This window comes from Panthera tigris, chromosome D4, assembly GCF_018350195.1.
Source record: "Panthera tigris isolate Pti1 chromosome D4, P.tigris_Pti1_mat1.1, whole genome shotgun sequence".
Classification (NCBI taxonomy): domain Eukaryota; kingdom Metazoa; phylum Chordata; class Mammalia; order Carnivora; family Felidae; genus Panthera; species Panthera tigris.
The window spans coordinates 85,878,332-85,900,947 of NC_056672.1; the positions used below are offsets into that span (position 1 = coordinate 85,878,332).

Below are 22,616 nucleotides of genomic sequence, written 5' to 3' on the forward strand. Positions count from 1 at the left end.
CTGGGCCACAGTCCTACCGCGGAAGCCCGTACTGGGATCCCTCCCTCATATTGCATGGAATCAAATGGGAGAGGGTTGCCTAGTCAGGACCAAACCAGAGTGCCGCAACCAAGAAGAACCCTGGGTGCCGAGCGGGCACTAAAAACAACCCGACGAGATCATGGATGTCTTTTGGCCCAACCTCCCATCTGGACAGGACCCGGTTGGAGGCCTGCCTGGGAACGATTTCTGCCAGCCTCAGCCTCCGTGGTGGTCCCCTGCAATGGCCGGTCCCCATTTGTGCTTGGTTCTTGACAGGCAGGTGGCATGTGAATGTCATTACCACAAGTCAAGACTGACTCAGCTTCCAGCCAAGCAAAGAGCCCAACCCAGATCCTCCCAGTGAGTCAGGCCCAGCCTGGGCAAAGGAGGGGTGGCCCGGAGGGGGGTTCACCCTAGGCATCATTCCAGCTAGGATGGACAACCCTGTCATACGCATGGAGAGAAACAGGAATTTGGCAGCCAGGCCTCCGGCTTGCCAACCTCTGCCTACAGCTGCCTTCCTCTGGCCCTTCCCAAGGGATACAAGCTGGCCCCAAAGGGTGAAGTACAGAGCTCACAAGCTGATTTCTGTGGGCTGACTCTAGCCCACAGGTGTGTTTTGTTTGGCTTGCACAGAATGTACAAATATTTAGTAGTATGTTTAAACGGGGAGATTGCACATGAAAGCCCAGATTTCTGGCTGTTTTTGTAAAAAGGAAATATCTGGCAGGATGGGCCCACATTCCTGACTGTCAGACCTGCCTGAGGCCGAGTTCAGCCTCCATCCAGCTAACCCGATGCGGAAGCAGGCAGGGGACTTGTTAACTGAGCCAGAGGACTCTTATCTGAGTGGTTGTAGGCCTGAGTTTGTGACCCTGGGATTAGAATCCTTGGAGAACGTGCTGAGAGGGGTCCTTAGGTGAGCCCCTTCCTGCCTCTTGATGTGTTCATATCTATTACCCGCCACAACCTAGGCCCTGCGTGGAGCCCTGGGGCTCCTCCCGGCCCATGCACAGCCATCACATGATTCATCTGCTTCGTTTTCCTCACTTAATCTTCTCATTATCTCTCCCCCCCCCACCCCCACCCCGCAGGCAGGGGTTGCACAGGAGGAGAAACCCCACAGCCAGGTGGTGTGATGGGATCTGCCCAAGGTCACAGCACTCAGGTGGGGTGTGTCCTCTCAGGGCAGAGCTCCTGATGCACCTGTCACAAGACCGGGGTCTAAGCCACAGCTCCAGAAGGCTGATTCACGCTCACATGCTCACGGGAGATTGACTCACAAAGAGGAGGCTGTGTAGCCAGGCACACCTGGGGTGGACTCCCAACTCTACCACTTACAAATTGCATGCCATCAGGTGAGTCTTGCTTCAGTCTCTTTATCCGTCAAATGCAAAACATCTCATGGGAAATGCTGCCACTGTTCCATTCAGTTGACACTTGCAATAAAAAGTCTGTCAAATACCTGTTGGTGAGCTGCCCCACGTGCTTGAAAAGTAGCTATGAAGAAGAGTGATGTTCTGACTCTTGGTTTCGGCTCAGGTCACGATCTCACGGGTCGTGAGTTTGAGCCCCTCAATCAAGCTCTCTGCTGACCGCGTGAAGCCTGCTTGGGATTCTCTTTCTCTCCTCTCTCTGCCCTCCCACGTCTCTCTCTCTCTCTCTCACTCAAAATAAACAAATAAACTTAAAAAAAAAAACTGATGCTGTTGCCATAGGGCAGTTGTTCTTAACTGGGGGGAGATTTTGCACAGGGTGGGGGACAATTTAGCAACGTCTGGACACAGTTCTGACTGTCACCACCGGATGGGATGTACTACTGGCATCTAGTGTGCACAGGTCAGGATCCCACTAAACAGCCTACAGCACATAGGCTGGCCCCCCTGAGGAGTGATCCAGTCCAAGAAAACAATCATGCTGGGCACCTGGGTGGCTCAGTAGTGAAGCATCTGACTTCGGCTCAGGTCACGATCTCTTGGTTTGAGAGTTCGAGTCCCACTTCGGGTGAACTCGTGCCCCGCTTTGGGTAAACACGAGCCCTTCAAAGCGTGAGCATGAGCCCTGCTTCGGGTGAGCCCTGCTTCTCTCTCTCTTCTCTGCCCCTCGTGGGATTCTCTCCCTCTCTTGCCCCTTCCTCTCTCTCCATCACTTGCCCCCTTCCTCTCTCTCAAAAATAAAAAATAAAAAAACAACAAAACAAAACAAAAAAACCATGTTGAGGTTGAGAAATCCTTCTACAGCAGGGCCCAGACATTTAAACATGCTATTGCACTACAATGCGATAAATAGGTGAGAAAGAAAGCACAGGGTGTGACTCAAGAAGACTCCCTGGAGGAAGTGACACCCAAGCCGGATGTGAAGGATGAATAGAAATTAGGAAAGTGATGAGGAAGAAAGTTGTTCTGATTAAGAGGAATAGCAAAGGCAAAGGTCTGGAGGGTAGAAAGAGCCTGACATTTTTAAGGAAGTAAGGTTATTTTTCCTTCCAGTTTTATTGAGATACAATCAATGGACAAATGTGAGAAATAAGCCCGCTGACCCAATCAAAGGAGGGACGCGGAGACTCGGAGCACAGTGAAGTGAAGCTTTAATCAGCGTTCTCACAAGAGCTGGTGTCTGATGGACAGACGCTCCAGGAGGCAACAGCAGACAATTTATCTCCTAGCATGAAGTCCGTCCCCTTGTTCCTCATTGGCTGAGTATTACAGAGGAAAGTCCCTCCCCTGGTTCCTCATTGGCTGAGTACTGCAGAGGTCACAGCCTTACCTGGGTGTCGTCTATGCCCCTGTAAGGCAAAAAGCAGTCTGACTGGAACAAATGTACATTCCTTGAGGTGACGCAGGAAGAACTGAAGTCCTTTGGTGCATGCTTATTTTTTTTTTTTTAATTTTTTTAATGTTTATTTGTTTTTGAGATAGAGACAGAGCATGAGTGGGGAGGGGCAGAGAGAGGGGGAGACACAGAATCTGAAGCAGGCTTCAGGCTCTGAGCCATCAGCACAGAGCCCAATGCGGGGCTCGAAACCACGAGCTGTGAGATCATGACCTGAGCCGAAGTCGGACGCTCAACCGACCGACCGAGCCACCCAGGCGCCCCTGGCGCATGCTTATTGCAAAGCCCATGAAACATAAGCCCCCAAAGTGGAAAGGGGAAGAACCAGGAAGTGAAGCATCTAAGGGTTTGGGACTCCATTGTGCAGCGCAGCGGGGAGGGGTTCGTACATATTTCCAATATGTTGTAATCCTATTGTTAACCAGACAGCACAGCTTTTCTTTGGTATTTCTAACAATGAATCGCTTACTTCTCACAGTAAGGAAGTAAACTTTCACGGTGGCTGGAATGAAGTACAAGATGGGAGGCAGCATCAGACCATGAAAGGCCCCTGTAGGTCACATGCAGAGGCTTATACTTCAGCCTGAGAGTTAAGAGAAGGCCTTGAAAGAATAGAAAAGGGAGTGGCCTGGTTTGATTTGCTTCTGAAGACTCTGGAAGGGTGTGGAAGCCGGGAGGCTGCTGTGGGTAACCCAGGTGAGAGAGAGACAGGTGGATAGATTTGAGGGTTAGAAGCAGCCTTAACAACTGGAGGATGTGAGGGGCGAGGCCACGGGAGGAAACAAGGATGTCACCTGGGCTTCTAGCTCGGGCAGCTGGGGAGTAAGGGTGCCATTCTCAGAGCTGGGCTAAGCCAGGAACAAAGTGGACAAGGCTGCTGAAACCGAGTGGCTCCCAGTGAGGGGACTGTTGGAAAACAAGGGAGTCCATGTGGACTAGAGTTAGGGAGAATGGTGTGGGGAGCCATGGGGGTGCACAGCAGTGGGGGAGCCTACCCAGGAAGTGATATCCAGGCTGAGCCCCAAGGGCCACCCAGGAGTTGGCCAAGGAAGAGGTGGGGCACAGAAGGTTGATGGCCCAGATTTGACAGAGAACCAACACATTCCAGCCATGCCAACTTCAGCTCATCTTCTATTTATTTATTTATTCATTCATTCATTCAGACAGAGAGGTGGGGGGAGAGGCAGAGAGAGAAGGGGACAGAGGATGCAAAGCGGGCTCTGTGCTGACAGCAGAGAGCCGGATACGGGGCTCAAAGCCAGAGCCGTGAGATATGACCTTAACTGAAGTCGGGTGCCTAACCGACTGAGCCACCCAGGCTCCCCTCATCTTCTCCAATTAAAAGAGTGGGTTTGTCTCTGCCTGTTCCTCTCCGCAAGCACCTTGCCACTCTCTCCAGCCCTGACCAATTGTCTGGAATTTCCCCAGGGGTCAGGAAGTCTTTTTCAGGGAGATCTCCGAGCAGGTCTGCACAGATGGGCCCCTTTCTAATGTGCAAAGACTTCCACAGTAGAAGGAGCCAAAGTACACCCTCCTCCCCACCCCCGCCCCGCCGCACTGCCACCTGCCAAGGGTTTTTGCTTCTAATCTCTTGGCTCAAAGCTACAGGAAATTGAAAATAGGTTCAATAGGGTCTCTTTCAAAATCTGGGGAGCTCCCTTCCCTCCTGACTGGTAGAATGCTGGAATGTGGAGGAGAGGCTGTCTTTCATGGGCCAGGAGTCCTGACCCCCATTTATAATAAAAGCAGCAAGTTAGCTTGATTCCAGAGATGGCCTCCAACCGTTCCTCCCCTCCCCGTCTGTGAGAGCCACAGCTCCATCAAGAGGCGGAGTCTCTTCCTTCATCCCCTTGAATCTGGGCTACCAGGTGACTGCATGACCAAGAGAAAAAGTGAAGTGTTGCTGTGCCAGATGGAAACCTAATCTTTCAGAGGACAGGCAGCTTCCGGTTCTCGTTTTTTGGGACCCCAGCCACCATGCTGTGAGGGAGCCCAAGCAGCCACGTGGAAAAGCCCATGGAGAGGATGGAGTTCCCAGCCCACGTCCATCACCAACTTGTGAGACATGTGCGTGAGCTCTCTTGGAAGTGGAGGGTGCCCCAGCAGACACTGAGAGAGACAAGCTGGTCCCTCTGAGCCCTGCTCATACTGCAAAATCACAAACAAATAAATGCTTGTCATTTTACGCTCAAACCACTTTTGACAAAGCTCCCATTGTGATCTCAAGACTCACTAGCTACCCCTTTGGAGTATCAAGTCACTGCAATAATGATGACAGCAGCCAGTATTTATTGAGCACACGTCACGTCCTAGGCACACGCTAAGTGTTATGTACCTGATCTCATGAGATGGGTTAATACTTACAGTGCTTAGGACAGTGTCTGCACATGGTAAGTGCTCAATAAACAGTAGCTATTTGGGGCACCTGGTGGCTCAGTCGGTTAAGTGTCCAACTCTTGATTTCAGTTCAGGTCATGATCTCACGGTGCTGACAGCGGGGAGCCTGCTTGGGATTCTGTGTCCCCCTCTCTCTCTGCCCTTCCCCCGCTTATGCTACCTCTCTCAAAAATAAGTAAATAAAGAAATCAACTTAAAAATTTCAACAGGAAATAAATAGTAGCCATTCCCATTGAATAACACCGCATAATAGCCCCAGCATGTGAGGACTGTAATTCATCATCCCCGCTTTAGAACTGAGAAAACTGAGGTCCGGCAAAGTTAAGAGACACAGTGAGTAAATAGTGGAACCCAGCTCAAGCCCAAACCTGCCTGAGCCCAGGGGCTTTTTTCTGGCCCCTTGGTCCTGCTGGGCAAACTAAGGTTCACAAAGGACACCTTTCTGAAAGATTGCCATCAAAATGGTTTAAAACATAAAAGGTCTCCACTCCTTGAACCAGTAAGTTTCAGTGGGTTGGATGATCTCCCACATTTCAGGAAGGACTCCAAAACCGTCACCCCCAATGTAAGTGACAGTTCTCCAGTAGCAGCATCAAGGTGAGGTGGGTTTAATTCTGTTAAACCACCCCTTGCCCTCTTAATATGAGCGTCCAAAGCCTGCAGAGAATGAGAGGTCACTGTGTTTCTCTTTCAAGTGCCAAGAACAATTTAGCACATCGTGCCTCCTAGGCCTCCTCATTTGACCTAGAGACTTCTCAAGGTTAGGCTCAAATGGTCTCTAGGTGATTTCACATCTGACTGGCAGCAAGATTAGCATGGTTAAGAACAAGAGTTAAGAGCATAGGCCACCCCAGAGAATCAGGTAGCTGTGTGATTTTAAGCAAATGGCTTAACCTCTCTGATCCTCAGTGTCCTCATCTGCAAACTGAGAAGAGTATTATTACCTAATTCGTGGGGCTATTGCAAGGAGCCAATGAGGTAATGCCTAGACAGAGCAGGGGCTTGGTTAATTCTGTTTTTATTATTACTAACTACGGGAGAGAGTGGTAACTACATCCAAGAAGGCTGGGCTCCCTCCAGAATTAAGGCCACTCTTAAGTGAGAATATGTGCTAGGCAGGACTTCTCAACTGTCAGCAGCAACTCCTGAGAACCACCCTCACTGAAGCGTGCTCCATGATTCCATGATCTGTGATTCCAGCTCAGATTAAGTCTTCTAGCAAAGTTCATCTGTAACCTTCAGGAAATACCAGAATCACCCAGAGAGCTTGTTTACAAAGCAGATTCTTAGAGCTCTCCTTCCAGGAGTCTCTTTTAGGTTTTACGTGGGGTCAGGCTTGGGATATGTTTACCCAAGTAATTCTCATCCAGAGTCTGAAACATTGCCCTAAACCAAGGATAGGCAGACTTTTCCATAACGGAGAGTAAATACTTTTGGCTTTGTGGGCCAGATGTCTCTGTCACAACTGCTCAGCTCTGCTATAGGACAAAACCTGCCACAGACATTAAGTAAATGAAGAGTTGTGGCTGTGTCCAATAAAACTTTATTTACAAAGACAGGTGGTGGGCCAGATATGACCTCTGGGCCATACTGTGCCAGCCCCTGCTCTCTGCCAGCCCATATCTCTTCCACCTATAACCAATAAAGACACGGCTATGTGTAAAAAAAAAAAAAAAAAGTGATACATGTTTTTAATGTAAAATTATGACCTGGAAAGAAGCAGTCAGTTTAAGTGATCCAGGATTCCTCCTTATACCCAATTGGAACAGATCCAATACTGGCTCAGGTTGCCAACCCCAGAGAAAAACCAAACCAAGTGGCAAGTCCTCAGGAAGTCTCCACAGCTTCCCGGCCAGGGCTGTCGGGCTCCATGGAGGGAGCGTGCCCGGGCTGCCAGGGGCTGCTGCTTTCCAGCCCGCGGAGCTTTCTTTCCGCCATTCACCCCCTCACCAGCCTGATTCCTCTCCACTGCTCTGTAGCTGACGCTGCACCCGTGCTCCACAGGGGGGGCGGACCGTACTGTACCGCGGTCACCTCCCGACCATCTCTGGGCGCATCTTCCGGTGATTGGAACCGCAGAGCAAGCAATTCCAAACGTACGTGCCCAGAAGCGCAGCACCTCCATGGTTTAGCTGAGATCCGGAGCCTCGAGTTGCAACCGTTGGTCACGCGTGGCCAAGGCACCGCAGCAAAATGGCAATCCCGGGGAATGATCTGGGGAGATGCGAGCGTCTCGGTGATCGATGGCGATTCTGAAAATGAAACAGACAAATGCCATCTGGGTAAACTCCCTACAGAAGGTGACAGAGGGTCAAGACGGAACAGGGAACACTACCTCCTTCCACACTCCGAGGTCGATCTGCTCTTCCCTGAGCGCAGAAGTCAAAGGTCCCGCGTCTTAGGTCAGCTCTGGCTCTCCCACCTCAGACACTCGGGGCCAATCAGGCCTTCAGATTCGCCCAGCCAGGCAGCGGGAGTCCCGCAGGAACACGAGGCGCTGAATAATGGGACAGGGAGTCCGGGGCGTGATGCTGAGGAGGCTTTTTCCCACAATGAGTTTCGGAATCGTGGAGTCAGTAGAGAGGAAAGGAGGAAGGGTGTGGCCAGAGCTGCCCCCCGCCCTTTCCCAGAAGGGGTCCGTGGTACAGAATAAAGACAAGTGGCTTGAAGCAAGCCTTCTGGAAGAAGCCAACCGGTCACCTCAGATTCACTGCAGGGGCGGGTGGGGGGAGGGGGGGAACAACACGTTTCCACGCGAGTCTGTTTTCTCTCGAATTTACAGCACCTAAAGCCTGATGCCCGACCTGAGTCAAGAGCTGTCAGGACAAACCACTAAAGGGCTGCCCAGGGATGCAGTGGAAGACAAGACGGTGGCCAAGCTGTCCCCACCGCACCCAGCATCCCTGAGCCCAGCGGGCCCCATCCTGGGTGTAATGCAGAGGCAGCTCAGGGTATATACCAAGGGGGCCCCTGTCAGGCCGGGGCTGGGGTGGGGGGTGGGGAGAGCACAGATTGACTAGAATCCCCTGAGAACTGAGGCATGGTGCAAAGGAGAAAAGGGTGGGGTTTCCTCTTCAGGCCTAGTCACTCTGCCTCCCTAGGGAGGAAGAAGGTATTGTGTCACTGCCAGCACCACCGACATCTTATTCGAAACGATGACACTGGGTTGGGTTGGGGGGGTGGGGGGAGGGGGGAGAATTTCAGCACAGACCCCGGCTGGGAGACGGCCCCCAGGGAGAACCTCCCTTACAGTTGTCCTAGACAGGGTCTGGGTCGTGTCCCAAGCCCTGGCTCATGACAAGGTGTGGAGCCTCACCAGCGCCCACCGCCCACCTAACCAATCTTCAGGCTGTCAGCCAGGCAGCTCGAGTGGTGAGGGTAAGAGAATGCGGGTCCCAGGAGCCCAACAAGTTCTTCTCGGTCTCCCTCACTCCTCCGAAACCGCGGACCCCTAACAGTCTATCAAAGAGAGAGCTGTCCACGTGGCCCAGTCACAGAACCCACGTACAAGACCACAGTGACGTCATCCGAACAGAGCAGAAGGCTGGCGCCGCCCCCGGCCTCATTGGATGATGCTGTCGGGCTGCCCGTTCTGGGCCACCTGTCCAGGGTCAGAGGCGGGAGTGGGGTTGGGCGTGTTGCTCTGCAGGTAGCGGCGGAAATCTTTGATCATGGGCCGGAGGACCTGGATGAGGACACTCAGCGCTGCCTGGGTGCCCTCCATGGCCTGGGCCTGGCGCTCCTGGGCGCAGGCCTGGACCTCCTGGGAGCGGCGGATCATCTGCAGTAGGTCGTTCTGCTGCTCCAGGTGCTGGGCGATCTCCTTCACGTGCAGATTGGTAACTCGCTGCTCCTGGATCAGCTTGGCGGAGTTGAGGGCGATGCGGCTCTTGAGCGCCTGGGGTTTGACCGAGGTATCAGCGTGCTGAGCCATCATCTCCACGGGGGCCTCGGCGGGCAGGGGTGGGGGCGCCTCAGCGGTACAGTACTCCACCACTCCCTCCTCCAGCGTGTGATAGGTGGTCTCCGTGGGGACTGTGGGGGAAGAAAGAGCAAAGGCAGTGGCAGGTCACCTGCTGGAAAGAATGAAGCTGGCCACACAGGGCAGGGAGGAGGCCGTTAAGCCCTATTCTGGGGGAATTCAGGTCCTTTGGCTTTAGAGCTCTTCTTGCATAAATCTAGAATCTAAAGCGTTTAGAATCTACTTGGTAACCACAGGACCAGTCCCAGATCAGGCAAAAGCAAAGATGCTGAGAACAATGCTGGCGCACAGAGCGCCTACTATGTGCCAGGCACCGTGCTAAGCCCTTTGCACGCGTTAGCTCGACGAATCCTCAGAATGGCACAGAGAGGCAGGCACTGTCGTGTTCCGTTTTGGAGATGGGGAAAGAGACTCAAAAACGTGGAGTACTCGCCCAAGGTTATGCAGTTTATTCAACAGGCCCAGGAAGCAAGCCCAGGTCTCCCTAACACTGGAGTCCAACTTGCTCAGAACCACCGCACTGGGATGCTTCCAGCCGATAAAGGCAGGGCCACATGCTCTCCAGTGCCAGCACTCAGCAGCCATCTTGGGTGGGACTCTGCTTGAAGCGTTTGGAGCCACGCTCGCCTTATCTCCCTCCTTCTTTTATGGCCAAGCAGTTGCTGAAGTGCCCAATAAATGCCTCCTGTCTCCTTGGCCAAAGGAATACCTAGAGGTCCTTGCTGTTCTAGAGCAGCAACTGCTTTAGACTAGTGTTCGATCCTCTTTCCCACCTTGCTATCCTTAGAAAATATGGCTGCAGGGGGGATGGCACTCACACATACACCCAATTCCCCAGAGCCCCACTGAGAATCACTGACCGATACAGGCCAATAGCCCAGCACAAACAAGCAGTTCACGGTCACTGGTACAAACCCTTATCTGAACTGAAAAATCCAACCAAACCATCGTCATTCATAGCCGAGAACCTTTGAAGGAATTCTGGGTGGGCTGTTTGGGCCTCCACGCCTGTGGGAAAGGTCAATTTTCTCTATCCTTCAGTGCCAACATCAGCTCTGGGTCCCCACCCCGATCAGGAAGCCCCTTCCTTCTGAGTCCTTGGGTTCTCCTGACTGACACTACGATTATTCATGTGTGTCTTATCTGCCCTACTAGAATATAGCTGGCCTATATTTTAAACACCTTGGGAATCCAAATCCCGGTGCCAAGCACGATGTTTGAATGGAGTAAGTGCTGGTGTTTGAGGAGTGAACGAACAGATTAACGCTAGGAACCATGAGGTTTCTGAGCAATGCCTGATGAACGTTTGCCGCACTGAAAACCCAGAACGTCTTTGTCCAGAATCGATGCCTGACTTGGGTATTATTATTCCCATCTATCCATTCGACAAATATGTCCTGACTGCCTACTATGTGCCAGGCCCTGTGACAAGTCCCGTGGGGATACAGACATGGTCTCTGTCTTCAAGGACCACAGAGTTCAGTCAGTCATGGACACGAATGATGGCAAAACAGTTGAGAGCAATCCAGCCCATCAGAAGTCCAGACTGTGTGCTGAGGAAGTCCCAAAGAGAGTAAGATCACTTCTGTCTGCGGAGCTCTTGGAAGGCCGGGTGGTCTTCCAAGACTCCCATCTGACCTTTGACCCTTGGCAGCCAACCTTCCCCAGGCTGCCCCAGCTCTGGCTGGCCCTTCCCATTTATGCACGACGGACTGGGCGGGAGAGGTCACTCACTCTGTGTCAGGGTGACCGTGGCTGCGGCTGCAGTGGCTGTGGGTCCAAGGGCCACGGGGTGGATCTCTGTGGTACTGGGCAAGCTGATGATGGTAGCCTCGCCCAGCAGGTTGCAGATGCGCTGTTGCATGGGGGTGAGCAGGACGGGGGCTACAGCTGGGCCACCGCCGCCACTGCCACCACCTGTCCCAGGCCCACCGGCTCCATCCTCCTCAGTGGGCCCTGGGGCCTCGCCACCCTCCACCGCTGCCCGGACCTGGGCAACCTTGCGACGGACCTCGGTCTTGAGGTCGGACCACTTCTTCTTGACCTCAGGCAGCTCCCTGCGGCAGGTGGCCACCGCGTTGACCCTTCTTAAGATGCCGTGCCAGGCCGCACTCTTGGCAGCCAGAGGGACCCCGGCGTTGAAGTGGTTCACCAGCAGGTGCTTCTTCAGTTCCAGCTCCTCTACGATGATTTCCACCTCTCGCTCAGAGAAGTTCATCTTCCTCTTCTTGGCTGGGACGGCCATGGCCTCTCCCCACCCTCCCTTTTTAAAGAAATTATAATCCCCCCAGCCGCCCCAATTCCCCTTCTCTTCTTCCTCAGCCTCGCCTCTCACCCACCCCCCTACAGGGGATAGGCCGGGCTTGCCCAAGGCCAAGCACCAGGCCTTTGGTAACCCCCCTCGCTACGCAAAGTGCGTAGGGCCCAGCCCCGACCGGCCCGGCCGCTGCCAGCCAGCTGCGTAATGGCTTCCTGAATCTGCCTCTTCCGCCGGGGCGTGCGGAGATCCGCCCACTTCCCCTTTTCCCGCCTCCCAGACCTTCTCCCGGGGAACGTGCCCTCCTGGTTGGCCGCGGCTCAGGCATCACGTCGATCACTGGTTCTTGTGATCTGTCGCTCAGCTAAAGGACACGCCTATTTGCTGGAATTGGCCTGATCATTGGTCTGTCGCTACAGAGCGCTCCGCCCACCTGCCTTTATTCACTTCCATTGGAAAATCGTTCTGTCCTTCAATCGTCAGCATTACGACTATTAAACGCCGTTAAATTCAGCTATTTTATTGGTGGTTTAGGGAGTTCGATTACCAAAACCCGGCCTCCTGAGGATACCTAGTGCTTTTGGCCTTGAGCCACTGGCCAATTACTTTTTAATTCTACTCACGGGGGCCAACTCTGCCTTGCAGCCTCAGCTCACAAGTGCTCTTCACACAAATCCTACTTCCCACCCGAGACTACGATATCTCCGTACATGACCGCTCCTCCCAGCCTTACGATTCCTCAGCCTAAACAGCGTTTCTCAATGGAAATTGGACACGGGGCCTTCCGCCTGCTAGTCACATAACTTCTGCCTATCACGGCGTGATTTCCTCTCTCTGGCCCAGCTCAGCCAATCCCCACCTCTTTGAATTTGAATCGGCCGCAGGCTGAGCAGGGATCGCTCCGCCTTCTCCATTGATCCGCGCAGTGCCCGCGGCGTGCGCGGTCCTCGGGGAGGCTCCGCCCCGCCCAGGTGGCCGTCGGGGCCTGTGACTGGCCCACGGCGCGCCTGGGGGCGTGGCCAACAAGGCGGCGCGCGGCGGGGCGGGGCTCCCGGAAGCGGCCCCTCCCGCCCCCTTGCCGGCTTCTTCCATCCCGCGCTCGCGGTCTGGGGACTCCAGCGTGTCTTCCGCGTTCTCCCCGCCGGCCAGCCGCCCCCGCCTCGCGCCCGGCGCCCCTGTCTCGCGCCCGATGGTGAGCAGTGTGTTGTGCCGCTGCGTGGCTTCCCCGCCGCCGGACGCCGCCACCGCCGCCTCGTCGTCCGCCTCGTCGCCGGCGTCCGTGGACCCGTGCGGCGGCGCCGTCTGCGGGGGCCCGGACCACCGGCTGCGCCTGTGGAGCCTCTTCCAGACCCTCGACGTCAACCGTGACGGCGGCCTGTGTGTCAACGACTTGGCCGTGGGACTGCGGCGCCTGGGACTGCACCGCACCGAGGGCGAGCTTCGGGTAGGCGGCGCGCACAGTCCGCGCGGTCTGGGAGGGGGCTTCTTCGCGCCGCAGCTCCGGGGGCTCGGGGTGACAGGTCTGGGCTGCTTGGTGACAGGTCTGAACAGCCCGGCTTCTTGAGCAGCCCCTGGGAGCGTGGCAGGTCTGGTGGACCGCCTGTTGGGCTGGGTAGAACACCCAATTTGTGCCTTGGTGGGAGTGGAGCTGCTTCTTGACCTCTGTGGGTGCTAGGGCCAGGGGGAAAGGCTCTCCGTGGGCACAGGTGGGCACCGTCTGGGGCTGTCTGGTGGGCAATAGCCCTTTTTACTTAGGCTTTCCCCAGAGTAGAAGGCCAGGTCTCGGGAGTCGCCTTTTGTCACCCACTGACCTTCCAAGCTAAGCTTGATGCTCTCCCCTACCCCCCATGGACTATTTCATCCATCCTCCAGCGGAACCCCTCCCTTCCCTTCTCGTTTCCATGCCAGCCGTGGGCCCTGATCTGGTTCCTCTCAGAAGCATGTGGGAGTTAGAAAAAATGGGAACTGGGGTTTGAGGCAGCTCTGTGAGGATGTGGGTGAAGACTGACAGTTCTCATTGTTTAGGCTCATCCCCATTGACGTGCTTATCCAGAAGATGGGATAGTGATCTAGAGTGAAAGAATCTGGGGGGAAAGTCTTCCTAAAAGTGAAAGTGTTGCAAACCTAGGATGTTATTCCTGTTCTGGAGTGGGCTTTGGCCAAGGAGGATGGGGGGACAGAAGATGGACGGGGGGCCATAAAGAAAAGTGCTGTCCTTTCTTTATAAGAACCTCAAGCAGAGGCTGTCCCTTCCCCTTCTGTCTCTCATGGTGTTTTCCCGGCCCGGCCTGACTTGGTAGTCTCAGGCACTCTTCCCAAGTGTTTGATTCAGTGTGGCTTAACCTGATTTCCAGCCTGGACTAGAACTTCCGAGTGCTTTACCTAGTAACCTGTTTCTCTTCTGAGTTTAGTTTGTTTGGACCATTTGTACGTAAAACAATTGGAGAATCTCTCATAGCCAAGTATGAAAAAAAAGTCTGATAATACACCAGTGAATTAAATCCATTTGTCGGTTGGGTGGGTATCTGTAAGGTGTTTTTAACTCCTGCCCACAGTATATTGGGTCAACATCTAAGGTGTTTAATCCACTTAGGATCAGCCTAGGAAGACCAAAAGTAACACTGTGCCAGATAGAATCTTTGGGTAAGTCCAAGAGGCTTAGAGACCAGTTTAAGTTTTTTTTCTTCTTCTGAGTTTTACACAAAATGGCATTGTGAGCTAGATATTTTCCCATACATATCTGATGAATAAGTCACTTGGAAAGACAGGATGGCTAAACTCAGAGGGTCCTGGGCTCAGTGAAGTGTGAGCCTATGTGAACCTTTCTGCTTTCGGGGACCTGCCCACCTGACATATGTTGCCAGGCACGTCGAGGGCATCTGGCTGCAGGAGTTACTCAGTATTTTTATGCCATGCTTTGTGCCACAACTGTAATTCATGATACATCTGATATTGATGCTCATCTTTTTTTTTTTTTTTTTTTTTTGGTAGTAAATTTGTAAGGGCATATAAGGAGAAAGTGACCATGTTTCTTTCAGGTGTTAAAAGAAAACTTTTTCAATTAACCAAAGGGAGCTTTGCCCCTTGGGGTCACACTGGCTCTAAAGTCTTGGACTCTGACTTATCTCAGTTCTGTGATCTGAAACAATTCCTTATTACTCTTTTGGTGTGTAGATTTAGTGTGAACTCTATTTCTACACCTCTTTCAGCTTGAGACACACAGAATGAACCAATTTACATCCAAGTTACCACTTACATCCAGGAGCCACTTACATCCAAGTTAATCCTGTGGCAAATGGTTGAAGTATTAGAGAACCTCCTTTTTTTGTAAATAAGTGGGCCACAGGAAGACATACTCCCTCGTGAACCCCCCCACCCCATACCACTTCCTGTCGAAATCTATCAGTATTAGCTACGTACAGAAAAAGCGGTGTTGCAGTTTTGCAGAGCTAGCAAAACCAAAAGAATTTGGGGGCCCTTCTGTCCGAAACGGGGCATTGGAAAACACCATATCAAATTTTGGTAGCTTCTTCACGTGACCCAGAGGGCCAGTCTGAGATGCAAGGGTTTGTGCCGGAATCCACCGTGAGTGCTTATCAGTGGGTGGTGGTGAACCCAGGCCATGTGACTACACAAAGCCTCTTGCTGGCTTACAACAGGTCAAGCCAAGTTTTCTTTAGACACGAACCAGCCGTTTTTTGGCACCTGCCTTTATTTCAGAAGAAATTGGGACAGCCGAGGGAAAATAACTTAAAATGGAAGTGGGCAGAGAAACCCATGGCAGCCAGCCAGGGAAATCTTCTTTGTAAAGGGCATGTGAGCCAGAAGCCCGTCCTAGGACAAAAGAGGGGCAGGGCTTGTTAAAGAAAGAAAAGGGATGACGACACCAGTAGTGACTTTGGGAGATGAGGCTTCAGCTGGAGCTAATTATAGATTGCCTATTTCGGCAGTTGCACGTGACCAAACACCATCTTTTTTTTAAAACAAATTTGAAACCTCGGTTAGAGCTCAGGCAGCCAATTAGAGAACGCAAACGGGGTGACATGGAAACAGTTGTCCCTTCCGCTGAGGCTTGTGGGCCCTCTTAAGGGACTGGTGTTTCATGCAGGTGAGGATTCCAGAAGGCCTGTTGAGTCTGCTCACTCAAAAGACTGGCATATGCGCCATGGAGTTTGAGCCCCACAATGACGTGGTGAAGGAAGCAAGACCGTGTTTTCACCCCATTTTACAGAGCAAGGAACAGAGGTCCGAAAAGACCATTTGGCCACTGAGGAATTACGCCAGAGAAGCAACTGGAACTGTCTTCTGATTCCTGCTCCACTCCTCTCTAACTCTACCAGTTTCCGAGGGACACACAGAGAGTTCCGTCCCGGGCCCACAACAGATGAGGAGAGATCCATTTAGAACCACATCTGTTATTCCCCAAATAGATTTCAAGATTATCCAGAGATTATCCTATCCAAAACTGAGAATCCACCCTGCCCTAATTCTCCCCCTGACCTGAGCGGCGTATAGTGAGGCAATATCTGTTGACTTGAAATAATTGAATAGAAGATTGCCAATGTCAAGTTGGTGTTGCTTAATCCCAGAAGGTACTGTTGCACTCTATACCTTTTACTTTATTCTCTTTCAAAGGTTTTATTTTTAAGTAATCTCTACACACAATGTGGGGCTTGAATTTATAGCCCTGAGTTCAAGAGTCACACGCTCTTCTCACTGAGCCAGCCAGTCGCCCCGAACTCTATACCTTTTAAATGTTTGGCCTTTTGTGAGGAAGGTATTTACCTAGATGGCCAGACTTAGATGAGATCATCTGCAGAAGAAAGAGCCTTATCATAGAAAGGGGATGGACAACATTTAATATAATATAATATAATATAATATAATATGATATGATATGATATGATATGATATGATATAATGGCCCATTAGAAAAAGAAAAATGCTATTTGCAGATTGGATTGAATTCGTATATTAAACTGATTGTGTTTTATTGTTGCAAAATTGGTTCCTGGCTTGCAGTAATTATCAAGTCAACTAGAAGGTTGTTTTTTTTTTTTTTTTTAATTCATTACCATTTGGAAAGGTGGAATGAGGTACCCCTAAGACCAAATGATAAAACAGGAATATACCAGAGTGGGCCTCATCTGGATCTGCAGCTGGATTCCTTTGATGTTCAAAGAGTCATTAATTGTTGGAGCCTCACAGAAACCACAGGGGACTGAGAGAAACAATAACTTTGCTGGTATTCATTTCCAGTCCTGCTGAGGACAGCCTCAAGGTGAATCTGGTGAACACAACTCTACTTATCCATTTGGACTAGTCTCATTAACCTAAATCTGGGCAGACTTTTCATTTTTAACCATTTCTTCTTATACTAATGTGAATTTGGCAGAATCAAAGAATTTAGTCTTGGGAGGGTCACTGGCCATCAGAGGCCAGCCTCCCCACCTAGTGTGGGGAGCTTTCCTCCTATGGCATCCTTCATAGACGGCCGTCCAGCTCATTCCATTGTGGACCTCGTCGGGGTCATTGTGAGTTCTTTCTTATGTCAGACAGTCTGCTTGCATCTGAAAATGCTACCCGTTTGCCCCAAGTGATCCAAGGACTCTGTAGGTATCTGAAAACAGCTGTCTTATCTTTCTATAATTTCTGCTGCTGCTAAAGGCAGGTTTTATCATGCATTTCTTGATATGCTGTCTGTACCTTTCGGGGTCCCTCATCTGAGGCAGGATACCACGGGAGTACAGACTCCTCTCGGAAACATTGCACCAAGTCGAAGAAGCCAGTCACAGAGACCATGTATTATGTGATCCATTTATATGAAAGTCCAGAATAGGGAAAGCTATAAAGACAGAAAGTAGACTAGTGGTTGCCTAGGCCTGGGAGGGGAAGGGAACGGAGAGATAAGATGATAACTAAAGGGCTTGGGGGCTCTTTTGGAGGTGAGAAAACGTTCTACAGTTGACCATGGTGATGGTTGCACCTATCTGTGAATACACTAAAAACCACTGAATTGTATAAATGGGTGATTTGTATGGTGTGCAGATTTTATCTCAATAAAACTGTTTTCAAAAACTCAGTACAGGGGCGCCTGGCTGGCTCAGTTGGAAGAGCATGAAACTCTTGATCTTGGGGTTGGGAGTTCAAGCCCCACGTGGGGTGTAGAGATGAGTTACATAAATAAATAAGCTTAAAAACAACAACAACAAAAAGCCCAGCACAGGATTTGTGGTACAAAACCTGGGTGCAAAACTTGTTTCTGCTGCCTGCTAGCCGTGTGACCTTGAACACATCCCTCAACCTCTCCGCGCCTCAGTTTCCGTATCAGACACATGGCGGTATGAATACCTATTTCCTAAGGTTGTTGTGCGATTGAATTAGATAAAGTATATAAAGAGCCTAGCAGAGTGTCTGATACCTAGGTGTTCAACACAAAGTAACTTTCTCGTCCACTGAGTCTTTGAAAATAAGATGCCCAGCCTTGGTTGTAGTCATCTACAGTGTCTCCCAGATTGCCTAGGTGAAGAGCGGAACAGAAGGAAAGAGAATGTCTGGGGACATCGGTAATTAAGGTTGTATAGCACCCAGGTCTCCTTCCTCTCAGCTGAGAGGGCCTTCTGTTTTCGAGAAGGAATGTGGGTTGCTGGGCCCGGCAGACTTGAGGAAGATGGAAACAAAGAAACCCTGCTGGCAGGAAATCTCTTAAGAAGTTACTGAAATGGGAGACTCACTCTACACCTAAAGAAGTCTTTTTAGCCCACATGTTCCCCTGGATGGCACTGGGCCCTTATGGGCTCTCACAAGCCTTTTGCCCGCCTCGTGAGCCATGGATGGCCTTCTCTGACGTCTGAAGTTCGCTGTGAAGTTGTGAAAATGGCAGCTCAAGTGGAGCTGACTTCAAACCTTTGGAGATAAGCTCGCCAACCTCGTTATTTTGCAAAAGCGGGACTGAGACTCAGAGGTCAGGCTGGCTTAAGGCAAAGGCAGTAGCAGAGTGCAGGATTTTGACTCCACCTAATTTAGCTTAGCATGTGCTGCCTCCTTGCTTCCGTGGCTGTGGATACTTCACTAGACCTCAAGGCTTTGCAACTTTTATTTTCCCAGTTCATGACATTGACGCATCTGCCTATAACACCCGCTCAGCATTTTAGGACCCCTGATGGTGCCCAGGAAGGAGTGACTAAAATGATAGGTACACTCTTCCTAAGTATGAGATATAAAAGACTCAACACAATACCTTAAGGAAAAAAAAAAAAAAAAGAAGGAGAAATTTTTGTCTTAAAGGTGTACCTTCCAAGTTGGGGTGCCTGGATGGCTCAGTCGGGTAAGTGTCTAACTTCGGCTCAGGTCATGATCTCGCAGTCTATGGGTTCAAGCCCCAGGTCGGGCTCTGTGCTGACAGCTCAGAGCCTGGAGCCTGCTTTGAATTCTGTGTCTCCCTCTCTCTCTCTCTGCCCCTCCCCTGCTCCCGCTCTGTCTCCCTCTCTCAGGACTGACTAACTTTAAAAAAAAAGTTTCATAAAAAATAAATGAATACAAAGGTAGAGCTTAAGGAGATTCTTATCTGCTTTAAACTCTAGGCCAGGAAGCTTGAAAAGGAGGTGAGTCATGACTCATTTTCTAGGGCCAAAGGGGAAACTGGAGATGGTGGCTGTCCCTGTTCCTGCTGTTGCTTTGTGAAGCCTTCCACGTTGTTCCCAACAACCCCTGGCCTCATGCCTTCTTTCCTCCAGCCCTCCCTCCTCGGCTGGAGTCTGACGTGTGACTCTTCTTACCAAAACACAAAGAAAACCACCTATATTGTGTGTTGGAAAACTCTCAAAGGCCATTGAAATGCCAATGGTGAAAAGAGGAGGGCAGAGGATAGTTTAGAACGAGCACAAACTGTGAAATCTTGGCTGTGGGTGACAAAGTTGAATAGTCCTGTTGGTTAAAACCAGCCGGCTGCAGCCCCCGCCTTCATTAATCTGTTGGCCTTCCCCCCCCCACCCCGTCCCGCGTGTGCAAAACCTGCTTCTCCTTTTGGTTAATGCCTTTAGGCTGAGTCTGAATCCATGCGATGTTGGAACTGGAAAGGTTTTCAAGGTTTGTCCAGTTCGGTCTCCCCTCTTGGCAGCCCAGAGAGGCTAATACAACTTGTCCAGGGTCAACAGGTGCACTAGAGGGGGGAAGGTAAGGTCCCTGGAGCACCCCTTAGTAATAATGCATTTATGGATTATCCTTATTTCATTCATTCACATGGGAGATGCTATTACTTTTGCTAGAGTTTCTTTAGCCAATATAAGAGGTAGCATCTAATAAATCTATAGCTAAAATATGCCTTTTCTGAATTGTTTCTTAAGAACTGGTTTGGTATAAACCAGTTATGCTTACACAGAATTCCCAAGGCTGCCCTTCACACCTCAAGCAGTGTCTTTGCTGAAGGCAGCGGGTGGCTGGGTTTCACACCCCTGTCCTGGCTCTTCTCTGCAGTCCTCACTCGGTACAGAGCAAGCAGCTGGGGAGAGCTATTTTTGCACCGTTCATCCCATCTCAGTTTGAGTCTGTGAGCCTGAAATCAGTTTTAAGAAACTGAAAACATTTAATGTTGCTTTAATAATAAATCCGCTGGTCTGCCTTTTTGAGTGGGAGAAGAGAAGGTGTGGATGAAGATAAAGTGGGTACAGAAATTTGACTCAGCATGTGCCCATGGGTTTGGCTCCCACTGATCAAGTTTGGATTGGTTGAGAAATTTCCGATCATTTTGGGTGATTGGGTTTTCACTGGCTGGCCTCAGTACCGCGTCCTGCCCCTCCCCCTTGATGCTTGCCGCAAGGAGAATCCTGCCCTTCTAAAAGCACACCCCAGAAATATTATGCCATGTTTCCACGTGATCTGTTGCTTCCATAGACCTTTAATTTACGTGTCACATCTCAAAATCCTATGCTTGAAAATCGGGTTAATCTTGTACGCCTCTAACTTTCTTTTAGAGAAGAGAAAAAGACATCTTCGTAGGCATTGACCTTGAACTTGGGGCCTCAGTGGGGACTGGCTGTTCACCAGGAGTAGACAGAAGCCCTCCCAGGAGTTTTCTCCAGAAGTGCACTTCGCTTTCCCACAGTCAAAGGAGTGTCCTTCGGGGACTTTTTTTTTTTTTTTTTTTCCGCCAAAGCTAGAGTTTTTGGTTTTACTTCCTAAAATGGAAATAAACTGGGGGATTTCACCTTTGTCATCACTACAGAACTGTCATCTTCGACGCCTTGGTTTCACGGATGCCAGAGGAGGCAAGGGCCTGGCTCCGCCTCGTTGTCTCCATATAACCCACTTGGCCAAGCCAGTCCTCATTTTCAAGGCAAATCGGTCTGGCTTTCTGTCAAATAAAATCTGGCTTCATTTTTCAGTTAAAAAAAAGTGTTAATAGGCTTCCCTTTGACAACAGCTGTTCTGAATGGTAAATAATGCTAAGATAGGTAGTAGGTAGTTAAAACTGGTAGACACAGACGTGGAACGTGGCTCTGGAGCCAGTCGTGGGAAATCCCTCTCTGCCTTGTCACAAGACTCCTCAGGAATCTCTAGCTGTTCTTCTGTGCCCTGCTCTAGGGGCCTTTTGCACCCTGGGCAGTTCCTTAGGATAATTTGGAATGGGCTCCCACAGGGGCGTCGATTCCATTGGAGTCTGTTTTCTTTGAAAAGTATGGGAGATCCCGTTTTTATCCAGCAAAATTGGTTTTCTGGATTCTTGGAAGAGTGGGTAACTTCTGCTGGTGATTAGCCCCCATCTTCACTAGGTTCTGTTGATGTGTGTAAGCAATAATTATGGGAGGGTTGTACTTGCTAGCCTGGTCTCTGGATATGGGTGAGCTCTCTTACCCAAGAAAGCTAAGTGTGGAAGAATTGTATTATAGGAATTGCACGTAACCCAAAAGAAACTACTGGTCCACCCGGTACCCCTGGTTTCGGTGATGATGTGTGATATAAGGAGAGCAATGTACCACATTAACCCACGAGGAAACCAAAGATACAAGAGAAAGTGCTTTAAAATAAAAATACTGGCAAAGTATGCAATTGAACAAACTTTCATTGATCTGTCTTAGGTGCAGATTTTAAGGTAAAGGAGGCATTGTCTCTCCCTTGCCTAGTTTGGTTTTTTTTTGTTTGTTTGTTTTTTGTTTTTTTTGGTGGTGGTTATTGATTTTAGAGAGAGACAGGGTGCAAGCAGGGGAGGGGCAGAGAGAGAGGGAGACACAGAATTCGAAGCAGGCTCTAGGCTGAGCTGTCAGCACAGAGCGAAACACGGGGCTCGAACTCCCTGGATTGTGAGATCATGACCTGAGCTGAAGTCAGATGCCCAATCGACTGAGCCACCCAGGTGCCCCTCCCTTGCCTAGTTTTATTATTTCCTTCTGCTTAGTCTGGGTTTATTTTGTTCTTTTCTGCTTTCTTGAGAGGGAAGTTGACGTCACTGATTTGAGGCCTTTCTTTTCTAGTATGGGCTTTCCCATCTAAGTACTGCTTTGGCAACATCCTACAGATTTTTTTATGTGTTCTGCTTTCACACCATTTGAAATACTTTCTCATTTCTTTCTTTTTTTTTTTTTTTTAAGTTTTAAAAAATGTTTTGAGAGAGAGAATCCCAAGCAAGCTCTGCACTGTCAGCGCGGAGCCCAGCGCGGGGCTCAAATTCACCGACTGTGAGATCATGACCTGAATCAAAATCAAGAGTCAGACACCTAACCGACTGAGCCACCCAGGTGCCCCAATACTTTCTCATTTGTCTTTTGAGTTCTCCTTTGACGCATGGATTATTTAGCGTTGTGTTACGTTGTTTCCAAATATTTAGGTATTTGCCAGGTATCTTTCTGCCATTGATTTCTAATTTGATTCCACTATGGTCAAAAAGCATATTTGGTACAAGCTGAACCCTTTTAAATCTAGTGAGACTTGTTTTGTGAGCCAGAATCTGTTCTGTGGATACTTTGAAAGAATGTGTATTCCAGTCTCGATGGGTAGAGTATTTTATAAATGCCAGTTAGGTCAAGGTGGTTGATAATGTTGCCCAACCAAGCCTTCTGTGCCCTTGCTGATTTTCTGTCTACTTGTTCTGCCAGTTATTGAAAGAATGGTGTTAAGATCTCTGATTATGAT

General features: G+C 50.3%; 2 protein-coding genes across 5 annotated transcripts in view; one reads left to right on the forward strand and one right to left on the reverse strand.

The window, feature by feature from the left end:
• Positions 1-5,400: 5,400 nt before the first annotated feature.
• On the reverse strand, positions 5,401-11,484 carry NAIF1 (nuclear apoptosis inducing factor 1). 4 transcript variants are annotated; one of them, XR_006210647.1, is made up of 4 exons: positions 11,223-11,484; positions 10,967-11,087; positions 7,586-9,285; positions 5,401-7,502 (listed from the first exon to the last, which is right to left on the reverse strand). XR_006210647.1 is itself a non-coding variant. In XM_007094449.3 (2 exons), exons 1-2 carry the CDS (start codon positions 11,475-11,477, stop codon positions 8,813-8,815), a joined length of 984 nt encoding a protein of 327 aa, XP_007094511.2. In that variant the 5' UTR covers positions 11,478-11,484; the 3' UTR covers positions 5,401-8,812. The 4 variants fall into 4 exon arrangements, 1 of the variants encoding a protein (XP_007094511.2); XR_006210646.1 differs by having other exon boundaries at positions 8,584-9,285; positions 10,967-11,484; XR_006210645.1 differs by having other exon boundaries at positions 10,967-11,484.
• Positions 11,485-12,583: 1,099 nt separating this feature from the next.
• SLC25A25 (solute carrier family 25 member 25) overlaps positions 12,584-22,616 on the forward strand; it is a 33,892-nt gene continuing 23,859 nt past the window's right edge. The window contains exon 1 of the mRNA XM_042963890.1: positions 12,584-12,933. Coding sequence (XP_042819824.1) covers positions 12,679-12,933 — 255 coding nt within the window. The 5' untranslated portion in view covers positions 12,584-12,678. The remainder of the gene's footprint in view (positions 12,934-22,616) is intronic.

What these genes read in the sequence shown, in the direction of transcription:
- NAIF1 (XM_007094449.3), bottom strand. Translation starts at nt 11,477, where the DNA reads ATGGCCGTCCCAGCCAAGAAGAGGAAGATGAACTTCTCTGAGCGAGAG. An exon ending in CACGGTCACCCTGACACAGA is followed by an intron (nt 9,286 to 10,966) that starts GTGAGTGACCTC and finishes CTTCCCCCACAG; the next exon opens with TCCCCACGGAGACCACCTAT.